Source organism: Sinocyclocheilus rhinocerous, unplaced genomic scaffold, assembly GCF_001515625.1.
Source record: "Sinocyclocheilus rhinocerous isolate Xijiao unplaced genomic scaffold, SAMN03320098_v1.1 scaffold33, whole genome shotgun sequence".
Classification (NCBI taxonomy): Eukaryota; Metazoa; Chordata; class Actinopteri; order Cypriniformes; family Cyprinidae; genus Sinocyclocheilus; species Sinocyclocheilus rhinocerous.
The window spans coordinates 236,948-259,086 of record NW_015657591.1 but is presented as its reverse complement, the minus strand read 5'-3'; the positions used below and the strand labels follow the sequence as shown (position 1 = coordinate 259,086).

Here is a 22,139-nt window from a genome sequence, read left to right as displayed (position 1 = left end):
CGAAACATTAAAATAACACAGACTAAATAAAATAATTAATGCGCGTTCATATTCCCTGCTGCCGTAACGTTAACAGTTTTATTAAAGGGGTCATATGATGATGCTGAAAATAACATTATTTTGTGTATTTGGTGTAATGAAATGTGTTTATGCGGTTTAAAGTTTAAAAAACACATTATTTTCCACATACTGTACATTATTGTTTCTCCTCTATGCCCCGCCTTTTTGAAACGCGTCGATTTTTACAAAGCTCATCGGTCTGAAAAAGCTAGGTGTGCTGTGATTGGCCAGCTGTCCAGTGCGTTGTGATTGGCCGAATACCTCAAGCGTGTGACGGAAATGTTACGCCCCTCACCATACTGTTGATGCCGTGTCCCGGCCGGAGCTACGAGACATAAACATTAAAACCCATTACAAACGAGGCATTTGTTGCATCCAGTGGGGACATAATTACTGATTATAATGACTTATACGGTCTTTTTACGCCGTTAATCATCAGTGGCAAATCCTTTAAATGAAAACGTACTTACGTGAGTCAGAACTGCCGGCATTTTAGTCTAACGTTACTCTCCCAGGATCAGTAAACAGTCCTCCATAAAATGTGCTGCACACATCTGGATATTTGGGTTAAACTGTTCTGGAACAGTGTTGTAAATACAACTTAACCACTGATTTGTAGTCGTGTCCTCTTTTGGAAGACCAAACAAAGTTTCACAACGATCACAACGAAAAACACAGCGGCCTAGCGTGAGGGGAAGCCCCGGCTTAGCGTGCGCTGAGGAGTGAGCTGACGAATGAGCGGCAACCACATGTGACGACCCCGGGCTTCGTCCACGGTGAAAGTTGAAGTATTCCCTCAGCGACCAGCACAGATCAGCTCTAGGCATGAGGAAGCGGATATCGTCCTCTTTTGGAAGACCAAACAAAGTAGTTTCGCTTTCACAACGCTCTAGCGGTTAATAAACAGAACTGCACACATCCCGCGGAAGAACATTCTAACCGCTCGTGCAAGCACCACTGCTCACAGCTGTTTGTGTCTTTTGTCTGTTTTTCTTTGTGCGTATCATTTGATGTCGAAATGTATTATGCACGCAATGATTACTATGTCTGGACATAAGACAAAAAAGTTCACTTTTATGAGGGGGCACCCGGATTTGAACCGGGGACCTCTTGATCTGCAGTCAAATGCTCTACCACTGAGCTATACCCCCTTCCACGTTTCGATCCTATTCAGATACCTACTCAAAATTATCCGAGGATCAGCGCAATGAATTTGAGTAATTTTTGCTAGTATTTTTCAACTAAATATCCCCGTAAGAGGTATATGTTGTCATTAATAATAACATAAGAGTATTCTTAAAAATAAACAGCGACCACAAACATTTCATACGTCGTGAGCACATGATAACAGTATTTCCGACATTGACCGGAAGTAAATTTTTGCTGATCGTAAAGACGAACCTCGCTTGAAGATGGTAGTGTAGAGCTCCAGTTTGTTATCTAGTGCTTTTTTTTCTTTTGTCGCAATTTATAGGGTGGTGATGTGTGTTCATTTTCTGCTCTTCATACAGTGTGAAACGTGCATTTGTCGTTAATAAAGTACTTATTTGTACTGTGCCGGTAATTAGCTAGCTAACATAGCATAGCACAATAGCTCGTGTTTATTTATATTCCAGGACGGAATATTTAGTCAATTTGTACTTTGATGTCTTGATGTTTTATTATTCGCCGCGACAGAAATTTGTACATATCAGAATTTATTTTGTTACTAAGTTGTCAGCTTCTAAATGAATTGTGATGCGTCATTGTGATTACTTTCAGTTTGTAGTCTTACCTAAAAAGACTGAAAACGTTAACGGGGCGACTGTTTCATTCACATTCTTTCAGGCCCATCTGACGTGTACATTTTTTACATCAGCTTCCTTTTGTGCATGTTTCTGAAATACTGTGTGTTTTCTGCAGAATACTCGTGGCCTGCGTTCTCAGCTAAAGGACAGTGTTCCTGTGACAGGTCTGTGTCCACAGGCTGGTTCTTACGGGGTTCAGGACTCTCTACGCAGAGGGTAGGCTCTGGTCATATAAACCTGTAAATGATTGTTTTTGCCTAATTTATATTTTAAATCCTTAATGTTGCTGCGATTATAGGTTTTCAAGTGTAAAGAATGAGCTGCTACCGAGTCATCCATTGGAGCTTTCTGAGAAAAATGTGAGTAGAATCTAAGATTTGGCTTTTTTATTTATTTATTTGACATTTTTTACATAATATACAAACCTAAAAGAGTACAAAGCAAACCAAACAATACAACACAACCCAACCATAACAACCCCAGCAACACATAACAAAGTAAAATCAACTGAAAACAATAGCAACAACAAGTGGGGGATATCTAACATAAGTAAAGCATAATCGTAAAATTCAGTTTGGTTATTAGAGTAAATTCAATTGTTACAGTGAGAACAATAGTAATACACTATTCAGTTTTGAGGAAATCCACAAAGGGATGCCATACAGTTTGAAATTGGCAATAAGATTTGGGCTTAAGATTTAGCTTCTCGAGTCTATCGCCAATGTACGTGATCCTACAAAAGACATGTAAATGTATAAATACATGATATAGGGGTGCAACGGTTCAACTTACTCACGGTTCGGTTTGTATCACGGTTTTAGAGTTGCGGTTTCGGTACGGTTCGGTATGTGCTATGTTTAGGGAAAAAACTATATTGTCAAATAAAAATAATAAAGATAACAAATAATCTAACTACAAGCAACAGCAGAAATAAATACAATAGAGCAAAGATACAAATAAAATAAACAGTGCTTTTTTTTTAGGTAGGTCTAACATTAGTTTTTAGGTACAGAAATTGAATAAAGTAATCAAATGTAAAATAACATTGCATATTTGACTGTATAAATTAAAGATTAATCCTTATTAAAGTTACAAAAGTTATTCAGTCAAGAGCAGTGAGAGATTTCTGTGTTGTTGCTGTTTGATTAACATTAAGAAAGTGCTGTCACTTTAAGAGAACGCACTGATCCAGTGCACTGATACTGTACGTTCAGCCGATTATGTCTGTTAGGATACTCACCAAGATGAGCATTTTGACATAATTTTTGAGTGAATTTGTCCATTCAAGCACAATACTTCACAGAGAGCTTAATATTTGCGCGCGTTCTGAGACACGGGTTCATGCGCTTCGGATGAGCGCGCACACAGATCTTCTCACTGCGCGCACAAGTTCACGTCTTCTGGATCTTTAATATTTAAACTGGCAAGGCTTAAATGAGTTTAGTTTAAACACAGATAGCAACGTGCGCTGTTCTGGTCTCACCTGCGCTATCAACACGTGATGACGGCATAAATGACACAGTTATTCTAGCATAAAGCACTCGCATTGATTAAAGAGTGACTGGTTTGTCCACGTAATGTTTTTTCTCGCTCATCGCACTTGTTGTAATGTATTGGGAAGCCAGAATTTGTATCCATCAACAGAAACATGCATTAGAAAGATACAAATAAAATAAACAGTGCTTTTCAGGTTTTTTAGGTAGGTCTAACAGTTTTTAGGTACAGAAACTGAATAAATCAAATGTAAAATAACATTGCATATTTGACTATAAATTAAAGATGAATTCTTATTAAAGTTACAAAAGTTATTCAATCAAGAGCAGTGAGAGATTTCTGTGTTGTTGCTGTTTGATTAACATTAAGAAAGTGCTGTCACTTTAAGAGAACGCACTGATCCAGTGCACTGATACTGTACGTTCAGCCGATTATGTCTGTTAGGATACTCACCAAGATGAGCATTTTGACATAATTTTTGAGTGAATTTGTCCATTCAAGCACAATACTTCACAGAGAGCTTAATATTTGCGCGCGTTCTGAGACACGGGTTCATGCGCTTCGGATGAGCGCGCACACAGATCTTCTCACTGCGCGCACAAGTTCACGTCTTCTGGATCTTTAATATTTAAACTGGCAAGGCTTAAATGAGTTTAGTTTAAACACAGATAGCAACGTGTGCTGTTCAGGTCTCACCTGCGCTATCAACACGTGATGACGGCATAAATGACAGTTATTCCAACATAAAGCACTCGTATTGAACAAAGAGTGACTGGTTTGTCCATGTATTGTTTTTTTTTTCCTATCGCACTTGTTGTAATGTATTGGGAAGCCAGAATTTGTATCCATCAACAGAAACATGCATTAGCCGAACTCTAACAAACCATATTACAGATGCATTGTCAGATTTCTCTCTCATCGCTCTTGTTGTAATGTATTGGGAAGCCAGAATTTGTATCCATCAACAGAAACATGCATTAGCCGAACTCTAACAAACCATATTACAGATGCATTGTCAGATTTAAGTTGAACCGCGGTCCTAGTGTATGCCGAACTGTGTGTGGAGAACCGTACGGTTCGATTTTTTACCGAGAACCGTTGCACCCCTAACATGATATACAGAATATTATTGGTAGTACATGATCGTGCTAAGATATGTAGTGATAAACACCATCTTAAAGGGTTAGTTCACCCAAAAATGAAAATTGTCATTAATTACTCACCCTCGTGTTGTAACACTGTAAAGTTACGAAGCTTCGAGAATTTACGTCATCACGCCGGATCTGGGTCAGCGCTGCCACACGCTTGCGTCATGATACTGTCATGAACGCGCGTCCACAAGTGACGCAGTAGAGACGAAAATGTGGAATAAAGTCGTTATTTTTGTTTTCTTTACGCAAAAAAGTATTCTCGTAGCTTCTTAACTTTACAGTTGAACTACTGCTGTCACACAGACTACTTTGTCGATCATCTTGGTACTTTTCTGGACCTTGAACGTGGTAGTTACCTTGCTGTCTATGGGAGGGTCAGAGAGCCCTCATATTTCATCAAAAATATCTTAAATTGTGTTCCGAAGATGAACTAAGGTCTTACGGGTTTCGAACACCACAAGGGTGAGTAATTAATGACAGAATTTTCATTTTTGGGTGAACTAACCCTTTAAATAGTCACACAAGTACAAAAATATATTACATAATGTTTTAAGTACATACAAAAGTACTAGTTATAATACATTTAAAATATGCAAACACATACACATTATTATTCATGCCATTAGCTGAATAAGTGTGTATTGAAACCAACAATGCTTATTATTGTCAAGCTTTTAAGTAGAACACTGTGTAACATGCTGTGAAAGTTTGACCAGCTTGAGTAACTTTTTTTTTTTTTTTTTCTCCAAATCAGTGCAGACCCAAACAGCACAGTACCTAGTCTTTTCTATGAACAGTTTAGTTTTTTAGCATATCTGTGGGTTAAATGGTTTAGTTAACAGTAGACAAACTACAGCAGTGGTTCTCAACCTTTTTGATTGCAAGGCCCCCATTGTCAAAGAAGATATTTGAAGGCCCCCCAAGATATTTCTGATACTTCTGCTATAATGACAAAGCTGCACATTTTCAAACTTTTTATTCACAGAAACTTGGAGTAGCGATATAAATAAAATGAAATAAAATCATTTAAATAGTTCAATCTTATATTCCCAGTAACTGAATATTCTTCATGGTTTACACTTTTTTTATTAATTTACATGACTTTTCTAGTTTGTAAATACAGTTTGTTTTTAATTACTTTTCACAAATATCAATTTGTAGCAATACAATAATATATGATATGAGAGGGCTTAATATAATTTCATAATAAAAAAATTAAATGGCTTAAGAATTTTTTTAATTTCACCACTTTTCCAGGTTTTAAAATTCCCTCAAACAGTATGTCCAGGTTGTCCAAGATTGTGAGAACCTGGTTCTTAAATAAAAATGGCAGTTGTCAAGGGAGCGAATTTAAATAAGAAAATGAAAGTTTGACCAGCTTGAGTAACTTTTTTTTTTTTTTTTTTACTGTTTTTGTATTTACTATATTAATAACAGTAAATTATGCAATATGCATAATTACATTAACTCTAATCCTATAGTAACGCTGTTATTTCATTTTGTTCAATACTTGTGCAATTACAATGTAACAAGGACACCTTAAAATAAAGTGTAACACCAGCTTGTATTATGTGAAATCAGTTTCAGCTCAACCAGGACAAGATGAATTTCAACACACTAAGGAACATCCAGGGTCTCCATGCACCCCTCAAACTACAGATGGAGTACAGAGCGGCTAGACAGGTATTGTGAGCAAGTGTCATAAACACATGTAAATTATACTGTAAACACCCTATACTCATTATGGAAGACTATTGTATTTAAATTTTTCACTTTCTTGCTTTCAGATTCAGCGTTTGCCCTTCCTGCCAAGCTCAAATCTGGCCCTGGATACCCTCAGAGGTTCCGATGACAGCATTGGCTTTGAGGACATTCTCAATGGTATGTAACATTCGTCGCACGTTAGCTTTCATGTCAAGTTTTTATGACCTATTTAGTTCCTCGCATGATTTTGCTTTATAAAAATATGGGACTGATGATTGCGGGGGTTTTTTTTTTTATTAGAATGTTATTTTGTGCAGTATACTAGATCTCATGTTTCTCTTTTTTTTCTCTCTCCCAGATCCTGTCCAGAGTGAGATGATGGGCGATCCTCATATCATGACCGAATACAAGCTTGGTGTCCTGTGAGGATGGCGTTTCTGCACTATTTTCACCTCAAACCCGTAGATTGTGTTATATGCATCGTTTGACCCCAGTTTCTAATAAAATGTCAAATTTGAATTCAGAAATTGTTGCAAAACATGAACATTTAACAGAACCTGGTTATGAATCGTGTTTATTACAAGAACATTGAAACACTGTATAATGACTTGGATGCATTTACACGGAAGCGTTAGAATGAGACTATTTATAAATGAAAGCATAAAATCAGCAGACAGATCTTTGAAAGCACAATGTTCAGGATAAAATACAAAAAAACCCTCACGATTTGGACAAATTTGTTACATTTCGGGTTGTATTATTGTTTGTATATTCTCAGTATTGAATTTATATCTATCATGCAGAAGCAATTTACACAGTAGAATAATTGCAAAATTAAAATACTGTATCTTCAGGGCACACACTTTTCAACAACTCAAAAGTTAGCCATGCTTTATATGACGACATAAAAAAAATATTTACAGAAATAAAACTGTAGATTGGATGCCATTAGGGAAAGTTTAACACTTTCAGTCCAGCTTTTCTTCCTGGAAGAAATCAGCAGAATTGAGATGTTCCTGAAACTTCTCGTATTGCTAAATGGATAGAAAGAAAACAGGAATCAGTTTCCTCATACATATTTAAATAGCTTTTAAAGACACATAAAAGGAGGTTACATATTCACACCTCACTGATCCATCCTCCATCCTGCAGTTTAGTAAACACTTTGTTGACTGTGTCCTTAACTGGTTCGTCATCCTCTACTGTATCTTCTTCCTGTATTTCCTTCTGAGCTTCTAAAGCTGTGCGACACCTCTCAAACAGATGGTATTTGAAGTGCTTCAGGGCATGGTAGACCTCGGTACGACTGGCACAGACAGAGCCAACAAAGAAACTCTGCAATTGTTAACGAATAAGCATTCCATCAAGTGGTGCTCAAAATTATTCTTCAAACAATTTATGGTTAAACTGTATATGTGACTTGCATGGGAAACAACCTGGGAATCATCAGGCATGAACTGGTCCTCCTGCAGGGTGTTGTTGTGGTACAACTGGCCAGAGAGCCGCACAGTGAAGCGCCCCGTTCTGTGAAGCTCACAGGCTTCGCATCCCTTCGTCTGGACCCTTGTCATCATAACCCGCAATTTGGGATAACATTCTACCCTTTCCTTTTAATAAACAAAAATGATAAATAGACATGATCGTAATCTAGTAATCTACATCACACCCTTTTTTAAAACTTCACATACAAGTGACTAATAGTAAAGCAATCAATTTTTTGTACTCAGAAACGAGCCATCTTTTCATGAAAAACACAAAGGGCTTACTTTGTAACGGTCTTTCCAGCGGCTCCTCTGCTTCAGGTTCTCCAGACGTGGAAGGACCAGTCGCTCATCAAAATGAAGCAGTGATGATTTCATCTCCTGGGCGTATCGTTTTGTTCGTTCGCCATCTAGAGTCATTAACACAAAGTCAGATATATATACACACTACCATTCAAAAGTATGGGGTCTGTAAGACTTTTTAATGTTTCTGAAGGCTGCATTTATTTGATCAAATATACAGGAAATTAGCATCGTGAAATATTATTACAATTTAAAAGAACTTTTGAATATTCAGCAGCCATTACTCAGTCTTCAGTGTCTCAGGATCCTTCAAACATTCTAATATGCTGTTTTGGTTCTCAAGAAACATTTCATTTATTGCACAGATGTGCTGCTTAAAGGGATAGTTCACCCAAAAATTTTGGAGAGTACCCCAGAACGTAATCAACGTTGTTTACGTTCAGAAGAAAGCGCGCGCATGCTGAACGTAAACAACGGTTGAACCACTGATGTCACATGGACAATTTTACCGATGTCCTTACTACATTTCTGTGTGTTGATCGTGGTAATATCCTTGCTGTCTATGGGAGGGTCAGAGAACTCTCAGACTCCATCAAAAATATCTTAATTTGTGTTCTCGAAGATGAACGGAGGTCTTACGGGTTTGGAACGACATGAGGGTGAGTAATTAATGACAGAATTTTCATTTTTGTGTGAACTAACCCTTTAATTTTTTGTGGAAACCATGATACTTTTTTATGAATCTTTAAAGAATGGAAGTTTCAAAAGTACAAAATTTAGTTGAAACTGAATTCTTTTATAACATTCTAAATGTCTTTATGTTATAGAGAGAGAGCTCCAGTGCTAAGAAGATAAGGAATATACTGAAGAACATACTGTAAAGTGACTTGAGGAAGCTTGAGTCCAGTACATTGATCAGTAAGGCTTTGACCACCACCTGAAAGTGGGTGAGCTGAGATCCTGTGATAACTGTAATGGGAAGGGAAACATGAGATTTTCAAATGAACTTGAAATGTTACAGGCACATGCACATATTGGGATTCCAAATATGAAAATCAATATAAAAATCACGTGGTCTTACACTGGCGTGGAAGGTGAGAGAGAAAGGCCTTGTCTTTGGCCTCCCCCTCTTCCTCCTGATCTTCGTCCTTTTTCTGTTCCTCTTCCTCCACAACAAAATCCTTCAGACTGTCACTACTATCAGCAAGTTTTTCCTCCTCGCTACTGTTTAGAGGACTGCCCTTCTCTTCTACACTAGATTCATCATCTGCTTTACTTTGCTCTTCAACTTTGTCCTCCTTGATCTCCTCTCTTTCCTCTTCTTCTGAACCCTGTAGAAAACAACAAATAGACATGGTATCCCGTTATTAACCAATCTCTTTTCAGGGAACCCTTTGTTTCTGTCACTTGTAACGCAATTTTGTTCCACCTTAAAGCTGAAACTGCTCAAGAGTGAAAATTGTAAATGGTTGAAACGTTTTCATTTGTCTTAAAAATCTACTCATATGAATTAAAAGTCACATGAATTAGGTAATTGGTTTCATAGAATAAAACAAAATACATTTGAGGTTTTCCTGAACCATGCGTCACAGAAACAATTGTTTCATATCCATGAATTCCTCAGCCCTAGAAATTCCCCATTCATTCTACAAGGACAGTCTTTATCAATCTTTATCAAATTGGAAATGCAGACATGTAGTCTGCCTTGTCAAGCTGAAATCAGAGTTGATTATTGAAATTTAAATTGCATGCAACATCTCTGACCTTATAAAAAAGTGGGTTTATGAGGACAACTGCATCTTTTAAAACAATGGTCACCATCAACCAGTCAGATTTCTGTGGCAAAAGTATAAAGTTAACAATGTCCGATTGTCACAATACTTGTTTGACATGTTTTTCTCTCAGTCACAGAAGACGGGACAAATAAATTAAATACTTTACAGTCAATAAATATCAAAAACATGATTAACTTTGGTCAACATGGCAACCTCATAAATAAATCATTACTAATTTATTTTCAATTAAATATATTATGCACAAAATTACCAAATTTCAGCCCTGTGATGAACTGGACATCCCTTCAGGGTGTCCCCCTTCTGTGGCCCAAGATTCTGGGATGGAAAATGGATGGATGGATGACCAATTTTCCCAAAACTTGGCATACGTTTATAAATCATGCACCTGAAGTAACATGTTAAGTTTGATCAAATGTTTGCACTGTAAGATGGAAACATGGAAATAGTAACAGCATCATGGCAAATGCAAATACTTGATTAAAACATATGCAAACACAAGTGTTTTACTAAGGACTAAAGAGGTTATGAAGCTTGACCCAGAAAAGTGCTGTTTGCTTGCTCCTATGTACTTTTTCTTGTTCTGTCCTTGTCAACTTACCAACGTCCTGCGCCTGCGCCGAGGGGTGCCTGACTTTCTTCTCTTTGACAGCTCCATGAGTTTATTCTTTCTCTCTCTTCTCTTGGCAGCGGCTTCTTTCAGTTCTGCCTCTCTCTTCTTCTCCCCCAGAGCCTCGTCCTCGGAGTCCTCCGGCAGCCTGAGTCGTTTTCTCTGCAACACTCTCCTGAGCGGCTCTCCGCCGGCGTCGCTGGAAGAGTCGCTGGAATCGCTGTCGTCTGGCGGAGGCGTGCTGGCGGACCTCTTCCTCTTTCGTCGGGGCACGGCGCGTTTCTCGTCCGTCTCGCTGCTGTCATCCCCGTCGCTCTCACGTGCTCGGTAAGAGCTGTCGGAGGTACCGGACTCATCCTCGGAGTTCTGGTACTCACTTCCTGAACTGACGCTCGTGGTGCTGGCGTACGAGCCCTCGTCGCTGTCCTCCAGCATAAGATCAATGGGATTCACGCGAGTCTTTTTCTTGTCAATGCGAGACTTGGGGGGCGGGCATTTTCGCCTTAACCCAAAAAGCTTTCCTACGCTTTTCATCATTTTTCCGGAGAAAAAAAGTGACCCTTGACTTAAATACACTGAGAAATGTTTTTGTTTTTTTTAAACTTAATCTATTATAGCCAGTTGTTATATATCTACAGACGCATGATCAGCAACAGGATGCTTCCGTGCGCGTGCTGTGAAATTACATTCCCGTCTCGTGAATGATTATTCAGCCATTTTTCTCATACTAAATCATTGATTCGAGCATGCAGATATACGTAAAGCTCAATCTATTGCTGCAATCAACATTTAACGAGTGATTTGAATAAATATGCTTATCAGCATGTATCATTCTGCTCCAGTCCGCCACACGCGCCAATAACATGAGGGGGCGTGTCTGTGTTTTTGTAGATACGCACTTCCGTTGTTAGCTTCACATCAGCTGGCTCAAACGCGCCACCCAAAGACAAGGAGAATAGTTTCAAATCAGATTTTTATTTATCTTTGTGTACTGTTTTTGCCATTTCCTTGTTATTGTTATTTTATCATATTTTTTTTTGATTGTGTAAATATGTGTCTGTGATTAAATGTTAGTAGGCTATATAGGCTACATCTGAAAAGAAGATATAGCTACAGTAAACTGCCAAGCACATTGACAAATTTTGGGCAAATGTTCCTGCTGAAAGGGACTTCATAGATCTGGCATATTTGGAGATGACAGGAGTGTGTCAGACCCACATGCTAAGTATACTTATTTTAACATAAAAAAACACAGAGAGAGAGAAAAGTACATTTTGCATTATGTTGTACAACCCACCTACAATTTTATTAACATTATAACATGATAATCTAGAAAAGTTATCCCTTCCTATTATGCTTCAGTTCTTAGCCTCTCACTTTACCAGTTTATATTTATCACTTTGAATGGTAATTTGGATAATAAATTTACCAGGTAAGTGACATCTTAAAGGGGAGATACACTATATGTCCCTCTATTTACTTTTTGAAGCGCAAAGTACCAGGATGTGATTCAGCTGCAGACAGTGACTAAAATTAACAGTCAAATGGCAAATTAGTGTAAAAATTGTCTTTGGAGAGGAAATAAAACTGGTTTTCCAAGGAGAACCACTGTATCAGCCACAAGTGGTTTGACATTTTTAATTCTCTGAATTCAACATTGAGAAAATATAGGAACATATGGAAAACATTACATTACAGACTGAGATAATGATTATAAAAATACTGATTATAAAAAATGGGTATAGAAAAATTACGTAATAAGAACATAAAATAAAACAAACTGTTGTCTACATTTATCATTATTATATGAATAAAGAAAGGTTCCCATATGCTTGTGAATGTAATGTGCCAATGCACAAAAAATATTACATATTTTTCTGAAAAAAGTCTTGCCATGCATTGCTTTTTAATAGTTGTTTAATTTAGTTATTTAAATCTTATTATAAAATTCTTCCAGAATTTAAAGGTTTGTGTACAGGAAACAGTATTTTTTAAACAAATAAATGTATATTTATAGTTATTAATAACAAAGGATGTCAGAATGTATTTAAATTTTAAAACAATTTCTGAAGCACTGTAAATATACATTATGACCAGACATGAATTGTACCGTCAGAGCCTGCAGACAGAAGGTATTCCCCTTTATGGTCAAAAATAACACTCTGAACAGCATCCTCATGAGCTATTAGACTCGACGTATGTAAAGATGCCACTTCTACAATTTTAACAGTGCCATCATTACTCGCCACCGCTAGAATTCTTCCATTTGGATTGAAGGCCACTTGATTGCTGGGATGAGGCCCAGTGTCCATGGTCACCATTGCTGAGGCATTCCTCACATCCCATAATTTGAGCACCCCAAAAGAGTCGCACGAAGCAATTGTGTCACCTGTGGCATTGAAGGTGGCATAGTTGCATGAATGCTTGTGCCCGTAGAAAGTCTGGGCGCACAATCCAGCACGGGCATCCCAAAGAGAGAGGGTCTTGTCTGCTGAGCAGGTAAGTAGAATGTTTGAGAAAGGCAGGAAAGAAATGCTGTTCACGGAGTCAACATGTCCACGCAGAGTGCATCGGCAACGCTCGCTATTCAAGTCCCACACTTTAGCCGTGTTATCCATAGAACAAGAGGCCACAAAATCACCACAGGAATGGAAGGAACAAGCCCAGGTGGTGTGAATGTGTCCCTCCAAACTGAGCACACATCGACTTTGAGCAAAGTCCCAAATTTTAACTGTGGTGTCCCCACTTGTGGTCCCCAGGTAACCACCGCTGGGATGGAAACTACATGATGACAGCCAATCAGTGTGACCCTCACCAGTCATGATCATCTCTCCCTCTGGTATTCCCCATAATCTCCAAAGCTGGTCATCACTTGAGGAGGCTACTATCATTTTACGAGGATGGAGAGCGAGGAAGCTCACTGCCATCGTGTGCACTTTAAAAGACTTGAAGAGAGAGAAGTTGGCTGATTTGGTGTTGAGTGACGAAAGAGCTTTGATTTGTGGCAAGTAGGGATTGACTCGAGTGCTTGCCGGGAATTCAGAGTCTTTAGGATGCCTTGTGTTTTTGTTGGGGTCTTTTATAGCATCATTTGATGCAATGTTGTCACATGGCAGGTGTGCACCTTTTTCTGGACTCTTCTGGATTTTTTCTCTTTGCTGTGGCGTGTTAGCAGATTTCCGGGTTCCTGGGGAAGAATGTGCGGTACGAAGAGAGCCGTCTATGTTCTGAACCTGGCTGACAGCTCTGTCTCTCTCCAGACTAACCAGCATCTTCTGCCTCACGGCTGTTTGATACTTCTCGTTTAGTTGCCTAAGAGCAGGCTCGTAGGATGCATAGTGTTTCTTCAGCTTTTTAATGTCCTCAATAAGTCTATTCTTCTCTTGAACAACACGCTTGTGCTGCATCCTATGAAAGTCCCTCTCTCTTTGAAGTTTTACTATGGTTTCTCCAGCTTCAAATGCAGCCAGTTTATAACTATCCCGCTCTCTTTGTACGTTTTTCAGCTCGTTGTCCAGGAGCTGGTTGTGTGTATAGACATCAGGGACGAGTTCCATGTGGTCTGTTTTCATTAAGCCTTTGTGTATCATCTCAAACCACTCGATTTGGAAGCAGTCTAGTGTTCTTTTCATACCCATTTTTACCAGATAATTGCGGACAAAGTCGTCCACCACCTCAGGTATTTTAGGAACTGGATGTTTGGCCAAACTGACCCTCTGAGACTGTGTTGTGCATTCGGTGGCATCAGTTTGATCCCGCACTGCTTTAACAGCAGTTTCCAAGTCCTCTTCCCCCTCAGGTATGCTGAGTTCGTCGTCGACAGTCACTTCGTCGTATTTATAGTCATCCTCAGAGTCTTCTGGAATTAAAACTTTCTCTAGGTAATATGGACCATCAACGGATTCTTCTGCTACTTCGTACCTGGCTGCCATTTTTCACGTCGCTTTGTTGTCCTATACAAAGTTGTGTATTGTTTCCATGGTGACCGTGAGACCGTGACCATGAGAACTGTTTTCGTTTAAACACTATGTTGTAAAGATGATTCCATGCTATTTTTGACCTGTTTCATTTAAAATCGACCTATGGGTTAAATCGTAAAATATATAAAATTGACACAAAACTATAAACTAGAGTTTTACACAAACTATAAAATGTACACATAATAAAGCTTACTTTTAATTAAACGTTTACATTTTTGACAACGTTGTAACTTGGAAATTATTCGTGATTATTTTTTAACCTTTAATTTCATGCATGTGATTAAAAGGGTAAATATGTCGGCTTCAAAGGTCATCATAAACAGTAGATGGCGCTAAAGGAGCAATGAACTGGTTTTAAAAACGGAATGTACAATTATAAATCTATGACAGTTCTGTAATAATGCTGATAAAGAATGTTGTCTTTGAAATAATATTCTTTTCTTTCTTTCTTTCTTTCTTTTTGAGTAGCCTACTTGAATGTCCACGCAAGTTGGTTCAGGTGTAAGGAATAAACAAGTACGATAAGTTTTGGTAATTTTGTTCGAGCATAAATGAACAGTTATATAACTGGTTAGTCAATACAGGCAACTTTTATATATTTTAATATGGTCTATATATTAATATGCACTTACAAAAGTAGCCTAGATATAATAACAACAACAATAATAATAATAATTATTATTATTATTATATGAAATATAATATGAAATATGAAATGTTTAGGATAAATGTGTAAAGTTAGAATTGATAAGTATCTTTAAACTGAATCGCACAGCCTGAGGCAGAGCCATTCACCGCAGAACCAATCAGATGCTGTGGCTGAGTTTTGGAAGCTGAAGCATCAGTACAAAGGTCGGTGTGCGCGAGCTTTTGCAACGACCAGTTAGCGAGAGCACCGGGACACGCGCCCAATGGATCACTGGTTTCTGTAAGACTTCATGAAAGCCAGAGATATGAGCAACGAAGCAGAGGGGGATAATCCAGATCAAACAAACTGCAAATGTAAATCACATACTCGGTTGTCCTCGTACTGCATCGACAGTATTCTAGGAAGGAAAAGTCCCTTAAAAGTTAAAGGTTAGTCGTTACTTCTTTAATTTTGTGATTCTGTTTTAGTTGTTTTTTACATATGTTGTCCACTGAATTGCATAATTTTTTTGTAAACTCAACAATGGTTTTCAATAGCTGACGCTACTGCCTTACATTAGAATTTAGCCTATTTTAATGGTCTTGAAATAGGCAAAGATCATTACAGTGTCCTTGTAACAAATATCGCATGCTATTATCTATAATTAATTACAACAACAATTTGCAGTTATACAAGTAGGCTATAGCGTAACTATAAACGTAACGTAGTCTAAATAGCCTAGTAGTTAAATAGCCTATAAAACAGACAGGCTGTGAAATTATAGAATGGACCATACAAGTGGTCTTTTAGAGGAATCCTCTAAGTTTAATTAGTATCTGTAACTTAATTTATCCTGTTGATAATTATTTAGATACATTATTTTTGCTTACAGCAACACCAAACAGTTTGTGGCCCCTTCAACCAGACATGCACCTGCCGCCGAAGCTCCGCCGCCCCTTCGCCCCGTTGACAGACTCCTCCATTCACACAGACGAAAATGAGGCAGGGGGCCCAAGACTGCTACACACAGCTTGTGGAAAATTAAAAATGACAGAGGCCTCGCTTGTAAACACCAGTCGTGCTAGATTGTATCAGGAGCATGCTTCTCTACAGTCATGTAGAGACACATCTTGTCCCACGCCAAGACCAGAGGAGGAAGAAACCGACAATGAAAGACTAAGTAGAGAGACAACTGTGTCTCCGGGTCTAATGGGACTGCAAGAACGAGAGGCATATTTGAAACACAGTGAGGAAACTACTTTATCAGCGGGAAGTGACACTGAAGATGGGATGTTAAAACGAAAACAGAGGAGATACCGGACCACATTTACCAGCTGTCAGCTTGAGGAGCTGGAAAGAGCTTTTCAAAAGACTCATTATCCAGATGTTTTCACAAGGTAACGGCAAAACCAACAACTTATGCAAATATAGCCTATATATAAAAAAGTGATTCACTGATGATTGATGGTTGGAAGGCACCATTCGTCACATCTTCATTAAGACAACATCATTCATAATTTTCAGTAGCTATATTAAAAGCAGCCATATGAAAATTGTATATGCTTAAATAAAAAAGTCATACAATAAAAATTTCGATTTTATCAGTTGTAGGCCTATTTTTTAAAAGGCGATAAATTATTTTTGTCGCTGCTACTTTTCGTTGCAATACCTTTACATTAACAGTTTCAATAGCACAGGAGCCGTTAGAATTTGAATAGCCTATTTGTCACTAGAATGCAATCGAATAAATGTATATATTTTTAATTTTAGTCAAATTTATGGTCAATAGTAAAAGAAAAAAAATTGAGATAAGACACTCGACCTACAACTTGTTTTTTCTCTCTAATTTAAGGGAGGAATTAGCTATGAGACTTGATCTTACAGAAGCACGAGTGCAAGTAAGTCACTTTCTTATTTATCTCACCCTTTTCAACATTCACTATTAATATGTTAATCAGTTCACGACTGGGCACAATATCTCAACAAGAATAGAAACACTGAAACAAATCAAATCAACGAATTCTAAGTTCTAAAGGTCACCGTTAAGTCTAAAACATTTAGGCTATATGCGTTTTTTTATATATTAAAATTCTACATTAAGCTAGCAACAATTAATGCGACTGGTTATCTAAAATATATAAGATTCGTATTAAACATACAGCCACTACTTGTATCGTTACAATTTAGGCTACTTGAACTTGGTTCAGCAGCTTTTTTCCCCGATGCATTGTATTGAAAATGTACCTTAAAATCTAACAAGATCTGTTAGATATTACATCATATTTATATAACAGGGAAAATGGCGCAAGTAGGCCTATATATAAAAGATTCGTGTATTTAGATGTTTTGGAGAATCGCATATTTATCCATTTTAAATTGCACACAATTATGGCCTCGAAAGTTACTATTGCGTTATTTATTTATTTTAAATTGCACACAATTATGGCCTAGAAAGTTACTATTGCGTTATTGCCAATTTTTCTTTACATTTCCACTAAGTAGTGTATATTTTTGACCCCCTTTTTTTATAAACTACCTTCATTAGTAAACAACTTTCCGTGTTAAAGGGACAGTTCACCCAAAAATGAAAGTCATGTCATCATTTAGGCTACTCTCTAGAATGAATATCTTCCTGCTTCAGGAATACAAATGAAGATATTTTTGTAGTGTTCATTTTGTTGTGTTCCATAGAAGACAGAACATCATACAGGTTTGGAAACACTGTGAGAGTTTACATTTTTGGGTGCAGAATTTAAATTTTTGGGTGGACTCCTTTATGGATATTCTCAGACAAGTTTGTATATTTCTTGTCATGCCAGCATCATTCTATTCAAGACTACTTTGGCCTTCACTAAGGGGACAGTAGTGTATATTTTTGACCCCCTTTTTTTATAAACTACCTTCATTAGTAAACAACTTTCCGTGTTAAAGGGACAGTTCACCCAAAAATGAAAGTCATGTCATCATTTAGGCTACTCTCTAGAATGAATATCTTCCTGCTTCAGGAATACAAATGAAGATATTTTTGTAGTGTTCATTTTGTTGTGTTCCATAGAAGACAGAGCATCATACAGGTTTGGAAACACTGTGAGAGTTTACATTTTTGGGTGCAGAATTAAAATTTTTGGGTGGACTCCTTTATGGATATTCTCAGACAAGTTTGTATATTTCTTGTCATGCCAGCATCATTCTATTCAAGACTACTTTGGCCTTCACTAAGGGGACATAGCGACAGTATTTCTTTGCTAAATGAAAAAACAACAATTCCTAACTACTTGTAATTGACAAAAGCATTGTTTCCTCTCAAGGTCTGGTTCCAGAATCGACGTGCAAAATGGAGGAAAAGGGAAAAGGCGGGGGTCCAGTCACACACTCTGAGCCTACACTATCCTGGAACCCCCCCTGCTGCACAGTCCTTGTGTCATTACCTGAGTGGGAATCCTTTTGTCCCAAACCCACATCCAGCTATTGATTCATCTTGGCCTGTCCCACTCCAAAGACTGGCTCAGCCTCCCCCAAACCCTCCCTCCCCTCATGGCTTCAGTGCTCTGTTAGGGGCGGCCATGTTTAGACAGCACGCTTTCCTTAACCCCACTTTTGGAAGGTGCATGAGCTTCATCTGCATGTTCAACACAAACCATTAAGTTTATTTATCTTTACCTTTCACATTTCATAATGGTTATAATATCCTGTTACATTTCTCATCAGACTTTTTACAAGCTTAGGTCCAATGGCACTGCAAAGGATACCCCTTCCTGCCATCGGGAGTCCAATTCAACGCTCCCACCTCACCAACAACCTTCTCTCCTCTTCACCACCCTTACCTTCATCTCCAACGGTGGACCTCCGCGCTTCCAGCATAGCAGCACTGCGTCTCAAAGCAAAGGAGCATTCTGCTCAGCTGACTCACATCACAGCTGCTGGAATGGCTGGAAAAGATGAGTGCTAAGACTCACTCTCACTTGAGAGATGGCAAAAGACCAAAGTCAAGCAGAAGCATTGATATCTGGAGAGTTAGGTGATTATTAATAGATACATTAATAGACACATGTTCAGTCTCTGGAAGTTGAACTGTAGCATTCTAAAGCTTTTTTGTTTGCGTAATGTTGGTTGTTAATGAGTACTGAATGTTTTTTTTTTCATTAGTTGAATGATCTTTTTAGATAATTTCATCCTGTTTTCATTAGGAAATGGATAAAACAATCATCAAACTTAACAGGACAAGCTGCTTTTAATCTGTTACACATCCAACACTTTTTCAAGGTTTGTTCTGTAACAGTAAAAGGGATGTATTTATTCTGCATCATACAATTTTAGAATTTTTTAAGGCTGCACTTCCTGTGTTCACAGAATAGTACTAAACTAGTATAAGTATATGGTTATGTTGCCATGCATTACCATGAGCTTTATTATATTTTATTAAACCTATGAGCCATCATTCAGGGAAATAAACAAAATATCCGTATGCTTCTCTTGATGAATTAGCCAGGGAAAATAAGATAATGTGAAAGTAAAAAACAGTAACGTTTTGTGTTGTCTTAAAATTCCTTCTGTATTTAATGCTTTAAATAAATGGACGATGGACAGGTTACAAAATGTATAAAGGCTTATTGTGTACTTTTTTACCTTTTAATATGGATTTTTAAAGTGCTTTTTTTTTTTGCATCATCTTGCTATAGCCAAAAGAAAACCAAGGATTTTGCACAAAACAGCGTTTTCTAGCAACCTTTCTTCAACCACGAAAGATGTAGCCTATTTCAACGCCCGCTAAATATGCGTCTTGGCAGATGTAGCCTATCGATGTTTTGGTTGCGTGACTGGAACTGAACAGATTTTGCTCCGAAAATTATTGACGGAATTTCGAAAACCACATGATACCCACGATGAACAAAATGATCAGTATGGTTTATTTTATGATGACATTTATTTGTAGTCGGGAACGACTTTCCAGCTCTTTGAACAAATGGTCATTTTTGCAGCCATGGGAATTGCTGTGAAGAAAGGCTAAATTTAGAGCTTTAACACCTCAATAGGTGTCCATGTAATCTGGGCATTAATGCCAAATACTTGTTTTCACTATTCACGCAAATTAAGAGGCTTACGCTTGCCTCAGCTTCCTGCTTTGCGTTTTTCCCTGTCAAAGGAGGCTTGTTAAGTCTATGCCAGTCGTAAACCACTTTTTAAACTAGTTTAACTCCTTCGAACTAAGCCTTCATCCAATTAGTTTGGAGTATACGGTTATTTGTTATCTGATCACTGAGAGAACAGCATGTCGTCGGACCAGTGTGGGGCTATGTATACTAACATATTTGACCTAACATCGAAGCAATGAATAATGTACTACCTAAGATCTGAAACGCTATTCAGAGACCACTATTCAGAAGTCCACCCTTAATGACGTAGGGCTTAACATGTTAAAATGTCTGAATGGTCAATTTAAACCACTGATTACCAACCACGGATTAAAAGACTTTCTATAGCTACAGAAAAGAACTGAACATTTTCAAGGCTGGCTATTGTGAGACCTGTGTTATATGTGACTTGTTGAGGATCAGGATTATAGCAAGTATTACTATAGAAGTGCAGGTGTCTTTATAAGCCTTCTTCTTCTTCTTCTTCTTCTTCTTCTTCTTCTTCTTTATTTTTTACAAGCTGCTCATAAAGTTACATGAGCACCTAAAGGAGTTTGGAGACACTTATATTATTTTCATAATTTATATAATCAGGCACTGGGGGGAAAACCTTCAATATTTAATATGATTGGGTCGACCTGACTTTAGGTCACATGCAATGAACCATTTTCACATTTCCAGGGTTCTCAGAAGCAGTAGTCAACATAGTCATACACTTCTAGTGGTGAACCAAAACTACAACAAAAATATAATTTCTGATCTAATAACAAAAGAAAAATCCAACATAGCTTTTCTATAACTTTTCAAACGAGGGGGGAAAAAAATCGTCCGTTGTATTCACGCAGCAACATTAACTGGTTCTCTGCAATTTAATACATTTTTTGAAAATGAAAATATAAGATACTTTGCTAGATTTACAATGTTAATAACTGGTGAAATGCATCATCACAGTCTGAGAAGGATCCACTTTTAAGGGTTGAATCAGTGTAGATTTCAACTGTCATGATTCTTAAATGTTTCATTTTGTCTCTTGTTCATCAAACGAAAACACATTCCACATTCTCTACATACATACATACATACAAATGAGTGAATCCCACTATTAAGCGGTCAAAAAGAAAGAGAATTGCAACTGCAAAGAAACAGAATGAACATAGCTTGCAAGCAAATTCTTTCTCTAATTTCTTCCTCTAACTTCGATGACCGTATTTCTTAGCAAAAATAAATGGAAGAAAGTAAAACTATAATTTATAAAGAAAGAGTGACAGAAATATTGGACAGACAGCATCTGACTGTAGGCTTTCATTCAAATGTTTTGAATTCATACATGAAGTAGTGCCTCATGGAACATGTAGATGATGGTATCTTTAAACATATATGCAACCTTAACCACTTTTGATGTTTCTTTTGTTTTCTTTTTTCTTTTGATTTATTTTGTCTTCTCATTCGCCACCACCCCTTAATGGCCTGTTAGGCCTACTTCTCCTCGATTACCGCTTTACCACATCTTCTGAACTGACCCTTCAGCTGTCTTTTGAAAATCTTTAACCCTGCAGCCCTTTCTGTTTCCCTCAGTAGAAAGTGCTGCATGTAAATTTCTCCCCAGGTATCTCCACTGGCTACACTGTGAAGGGGAGCAATCAGGGATAATTGAGTGCCTTTCAGAGGGAGCCTGGAGCATTCACTCCCATTCAACACCCGTCCATTCACCACATAATCACTCTTTAAACACACCCAATTTTCTGGGGAGCAAAGTCCTGTTATAATTTTGCTTAAGTGTATTCGGAAATCATACCCCCTTTGAGCCGAGATAATTGAAATCAAATCCTTTTCATGGCTACTGACAATTTTGAACTGCCAATCCAGTGTAATTAATTGTTGAAAATTGAGCCTGAATATCGCTAAATAGAAGGCTATTATGTTTTGAAAGAGGTGAAATGATCTACCACACAGTGCGGAGACATCAACGTGCGCTTCAGTTAAATGTCTTTGTTTCTCACACTGTTTGCTTTGTAA

General features: G+C 37.8%; 3 protein-coding genes, 1 non-coding gene and 1 pseudogene across 4 annotated transcripts; 2 read left to right on the top strand and 3 right to left on the bottom strand.

Annotated features, from left to right (window-relative positions):
• Nucleotides 1–1,139: 1,139 nt before the first annotated feature.
• On the bottom strand, nt 1,140–1,211 carry trnac-gca (transfer RNA cysteine (anticodon GCA)). The gene has a single exon. It is a non-coding gene; the product is annotated as a tRNA-Cys (tRNA).
• A 207-nt stretch (nt 1,212–1,418) lies between these two features.
• Nucleotides 1,419–6,715, top strand: LOC107721404 (proteasome maturation protein). Its single transcript, XM_016529400.1, has 6 exons — nt 1,419–1,475; nt 1,963–2,063; nt 2,146–2,206; nt 6,074–6,175; nt 6,280–6,373; nt 6,555–6,715. The coding sequence occupies exons 1-6, from the start codon at nt 1,473–1,475 to the stop codon at nt 6,620–6,622; spliced, it is 429 nt and encodes a 142-aa protein (XP_016384886.1). The 5' UTR covers nt 1,419–1,472; the 3' UTR covers nt 6,623–6,715.
• Nucleotides 6,716–6,753: 38 nt separating this feature from the next.
• On the bottom strand, nt 6,754–11,253 carry LOC107721402 (coiled-coil domain-containing protein 82-like). The gene is made up of 7 exons (XM_016529399.1): nt 10,375–11,253; nt 9,062–9,311; nt 8,857–8,949; nt 7,963–8,087; nt 7,633–7,803; nt 7,322–7,531; nt 6,754–7,230 (listed from the first exon to the last, which is right to left on the bottom strand). The coding sequence occupies exons 1-7, from the start codon at nt 10,918–10,920 to the stop codon at nt 7,165–7,167; spliced, it is 1,461 nt and encodes a 486-aa protein (XP_016384885.1). The 5' UTR covers nt 10,921–11,253; the 3' UTR covers nt 6,754–7,164.
• A 1,205-nt stretch (nt 11,254–12,458) lies between these two features.
• LOC107721392 (sperm-associated antigen 16 protein pseudogene) lies at nt 12,459–15,154 on the bottom strand (annotated as a pseudogene).
• A 134-nt stretch (nt 15,155–15,288) lies between these two features.
• LOC107721395 (aristaless-related homeobox protein-like) lies at nt 15,289–19,573 on the top strand. The gene is made up of 5 exons (XM_016529393.1): nt 15,289–15,440; nt 15,884–16,388; nt 16,844–16,889; nt 18,300–18,595; nt 18,700–19,573. Exons 1-5 carry the CDS (start codon nt 15,302–15,304, stop codon nt 18,938–18,940), a joined length of 1,227 nt encoding a protein of 408 aa, XP_016384879.1. The 5' UTR covers nt 15,289–15,301; the 3' UTR covers nt 18,941–19,573.
• Nucleotides 19,574–22,139: the final 2,566 nt, after the last annotated feature.

What these genes read in the sequence shown, in the direction of transcription:
- LOC107721404 (XM_016529400.1), top strand. An exon ending in CAGGACTCTCTACGCAGAGG is followed by an intron (nt 2,064 to 2,145) that starts GTAGGCTCTGGT and finishes CTGCGATTATAG; the next exon opens with GTTTTCAAGTGTAAAGAATG. An exon ending in CTTTGAGGACATTCTCAATG is followed by an intron (nt 6,374 to 6,554) that starts GTATGTAACATT and finishes TCTCTCTCCCAG; the next exon opens with ATCCTGTCCAGAGTGAGATG.
- LOC107721402 (XM_016529399.1), bottom strand. Translation starts at nt 10,920, where the DNA reads ATGATGAAAAGCGTAGGAAAGCTTTTTGGGTTAAGGCGAAAATGCCCG. An exon ending in GGCGCAGGCGCAGGACGTTG is followed by an intron (nt 9,312 to 10,374) that starts GTAAGTTGACAA and finishes TGTTTTCTACAG; the next exon opens with GGTTCAGAAGAAGAGGAAAG. An exon ending in GCTGGAAAGACCGTTACAAA is followed by an intron (nt 7,804 to 7,962) that starts GTAAGCCCTTTG and finishes GTTTATTAAAAG; the next exon opens with GAAAGGGTAGAATGTTATCC.
- LOC107721395 (XM_016529393.1), top strand. Translation starts at nt 15,302, where the DNA reads ATGAAAGCCAGAGATATGAGCAACGAAGCAGAGGGGGATAATCCAGAT. An exon ending in TATCCAGATGTTTTCACAAG is followed by an intron (nt 16,389 to 16,843) that starts GTAACGGCAAAA and finishes CTCTAATTTAAG; the next exon opens with GGAGGAATTAGCTATGAGAC. An exon ending in TTACAGAAGCACGAGTGCAA is followed by an intron (nt 16,890 to 18,299) that starts GTAAGTCACTTT and finishes TTTCCTCTCAAG; the next exon opens with GTCTGGTTCCAGAATCGACG.